The following is a 3,322-nucleotide window of genomic DNA, read 5'->3' as shown; positions in this document are numbered from 1 at the left end:
CGGCCTGGACCGCGCTCCCCCGCGGCACGTCGTGGACGGGGGCCACGCATGTTTGGAGATAATTGTTAGCGCTTGACGATTCCGGAAGTTTTTTAAGTACTGTTTGCCTCTTTGCAAATAAGTTGGTTGGCTGTGCCACTAAATAAAATCGGGTACTGTGAGCCTCTGCATGCTTTCTACTTGGTAGAAAGCTACCTTATTTTTCCCGTGAGAAGTACTCCAGAAAAACGTCATTTTACTATTTTAATACTGCTTTAAACGTAGGCCAGAAAAACATCTAAGGCGTGTGTAAATCTCTTATATAGGGTATTTATGATTTTCAAAAGGCAGGTTTTTTTTATGTCTGTATCTTATTTGTGAATCTAACAAGTTAAATTGCTGGGATAGTAAATAGGCTGAGAATAATCCTGCCATAGCTAACCTAGTGCCTGTGATGGTTAAGTTTAGTACTAAGTTACTTTAATGCTATTTCATAAATTCTCAAAATTGAATGGAGTCTCAAAATGTGACCTTTGAGTATTAACGGATTTTAAAAGTTAGAGGAATGATTTAAATAGAAGGTGAAAAGATTGCACTGAAAAGCTGGTCTGGTGGTATCTATTGAAAGCCCCAAGTTAAGATAACTAATAACTAAAGCTGTTTGGATGGACCTGTGACTCAGAACTCAGCAAAGGGGATCAGAGCTGCTGCTATAATTTCAATAGCAAGTGCTAACAGGCGCTGCTCTGCATTTCAGAGGGCCTTTAGTTTAGCAGGAGCTCTAAGTTAAAATGAAATCTCTTTACTTTAGGACCTAATGATTATCAAAAGATGCCTTCTGTATGTTTTGGTAGCTCAGAATAAGTGCCCACTGAGTGTATGTTTTTGCACTAATACGCATGGAATAAGGGAGGGAGAAAAGGTGTTGGTTATGTTGAGTTGGCTGAATGGTGGATTTCTTTGAAATTTGATATTTAGGTAGAGATATGTTAACCATGTAACATTAAATTTACTTTTTCTTATGGTATGATCATGTTGGTTTTATGGTAACTTAGAAAACCAGGGAATTTTACAGATTCTGCATTTGATCTTACCAAATTGCTAACCTATTTTGAATACCTTGAAATTTTGATAATGAGGCTTTACTTGATGAAGTGGTACATATCAAATCAGTCAGGGAGGAAAGTCTCAGGGCTTGACTAATGGGAGTTAATTTACACTTAAGTCTAGTTTAAAATTCATTACTATCCGTGTGCAAGTGGCTGCTTACCTGGTTGCACAGTATGGGGTAATTGTCTCTCCCCACCCCCCCCCCTTTTTTTTTAAAGAATGTCTGGTGTTACAGAGTCCTCTGTGCATAAAGGTGGTAAATATTTGATGGCAATAACATAATATGGCCTATTTCCTAACATGTTTTTTGGTAAACTAGCCCTCTTTTTGTGGTTTGGAATTATTGCCAAAGAGAAGCTAAATAGTTGGTAATTAACTATACATGTCCCAAGTTAAAAATTCTGCATACACTGTAGTTTCATCTTCAGACCTGAAATAAGGAGCAAATTGATAAGAGGTGAAGAAATCAGCCCTGCGGGCATGGCTCAGTGGTTGAGTGTGTGGACCGAGGAACCAGGAGGTCACGGTTGGATTCCTGGTCAGGGCACATGCCCAGGTTTTGGCTCAATCCCCAGTGGGGTGTGCAGGAGGCAGCTGATCAATGATTCTCTCATCATTGATGTTTCCCTCTCCCTTCCTCTCTGAAATCAATAAAAATCTATTAAAGAAATCAAAGCAGGTTATTTGTTAAGCTAAGAGAGAGAGAGCGTGAGCGGGAGAGAGCGCGCGCGCAGGCAATTTACTCACTGCTTCACATACTTGCTCCCATTTGATCCTAGTCTCGAAAGTTTCAACTACACTAGAGTTTCACTAAAACATTCTTTTAGGTTGGAATGAGTTCTGTGAGGTGACAGTTTTGTCTAACCCCAAGTTCTTAACACGTTAAGCGCCATGTCAGTCTCCGGTGACTGACACTACTTTCTGTCCGGAAAACAAAACAGGCTGGGCGCTTAACCTGTTAATAAAAGTAACTGTATATATAGGGTCATATTCTCATGACTCTAGTTACTTATTAGTGCCTCTTGGTTTAAAAAAAAAAAAAGGTTAATGAGGGCCCAGCATGTTTGTGGAAACCAAATATTTGGGTTTTATCGGTTTCTTTTGCTTATATTCCATCTTTGATTTACCACCAGAGTAACAGTAATACCTATGGTTGATGCCTTTGAATTGGACAGCACTAGCTATAGGGTAGTTTTAGATCTGAAAGTTATAAAGTCCTTAGACATCTGCTTTTTCCTTTTTTAAATTGATATAATTCACATATGCACAGTTCAGTAGTTTCTAATACATATTCACCAGGTTGTACAACCATGACCACTATCTATTTCCAGAACATTTTTATCATCCCAAAGAGAAACACCATACCTGTTAGCAGTCAATCCCCATTTCCTTCTCCCCCCAGCCCCTGGCAACCACTAATCTGCTTTCTGCTCTCTGGATTTGCCTGTTCTGGACATTTCATTTAAGTGGAATTATATAGTATGTGGCCTTTTGTGTCTGGCTTAGTCTGTTTTCAAGGTTCGCCCATGTTGTGGATGTACTTTTTATGGCTGAATAGTGCTCCGTTGTATGGATAACAGGACCTTCTTATTTTTCACATGAGAAGGTTAAGGCCCAGGTAAGGCTGAACACATTCAGTATTTAATCACAGTTCAACTATGTTTTCATTATTTATTTATTTTTTATTTCAGAGAGGAAGGGAGGGAGAGAGAAACATCAATGATGAGAGAGAATCATTGATCGGCCGCCTCCTGCACACCCCCTACTGGGGATAGAGCCCGCAACCCTGGTATGTGCCCTTCACCGGAATTGCACCTGGGACCCTTCAGTCCACAGGCTGATGCTCTGTCCACTGAGCCAAACCAGCTAGGGCAGTGGTTCTCAATCTTTTGGCCCTTTAAATACAGTTCCTCGTGTTGTGACCCAACCATAAAATTATTTTCATTGCTACTTCATAACTGTAATATTGCTACTGTTATGAATCGTAATGTAAATATCTGATATGCAGGATGGTCTTAGGCGACTCCTGTGAAAGGGTCGTTCGACCGCCAAAGGGGTCGCAACCCATAGGTTGAGAACCGCTGAGCTAGGGCTTTTTTTTTTTTCATTATTCTTTTTTATATATATATTTTTTTATTTCAGAGAGGGAGAGAGAGATAGAAATATCAATGATGACAGAGAATCATTGATCGGCTGCCTCCTACACTGGGGATCGAGCCTGCAACCCGGGTAT

The 3,322-nt window shown here is 40.1% G+C and overlaps 1 protein-coding gene across 1 annotated transcript in view; it reads left to right on the top strand.

Moving 5' to 3' along the window:
• The window catches only part of YY1 (YY1 transcription factor), a gene marked incomplete at its 5' end in the record, with an annotated part of 30,062 nt that overhangs the window by 1,197 nt on the left and 25,543 nt on the right, over positions 1–3,322 (top strand). The window contains one exon of the mRNA XM_005877893.2: positions 188–207. Within this exon, the coding sequence (XP_005877955.1) occupies positions 188–207 (20 nt within the window). The remainder of the gene's footprint in view (positions 1–187; positions 208–3,322) is intronic.

The sequence above is a fragment of the Myotis brandtii genome, unplaced genomic scaffold (assembly GCF_000412655.1).
Source record: "Myotis brandtii unplaced genomic scaffold, ASM41265v1 scaffold535, whole genome shotgun sequence".
In the NCBI taxonomy this organism is placed as follows: Eukaryota; Metazoa; Chordata; class Mammalia; order Chiroptera; family Vespertilionidae; genus Myotis; species Myotis brandtii.
This window is presented reverse-complemented; position numbering and strand designations above follow the sequence as displayed.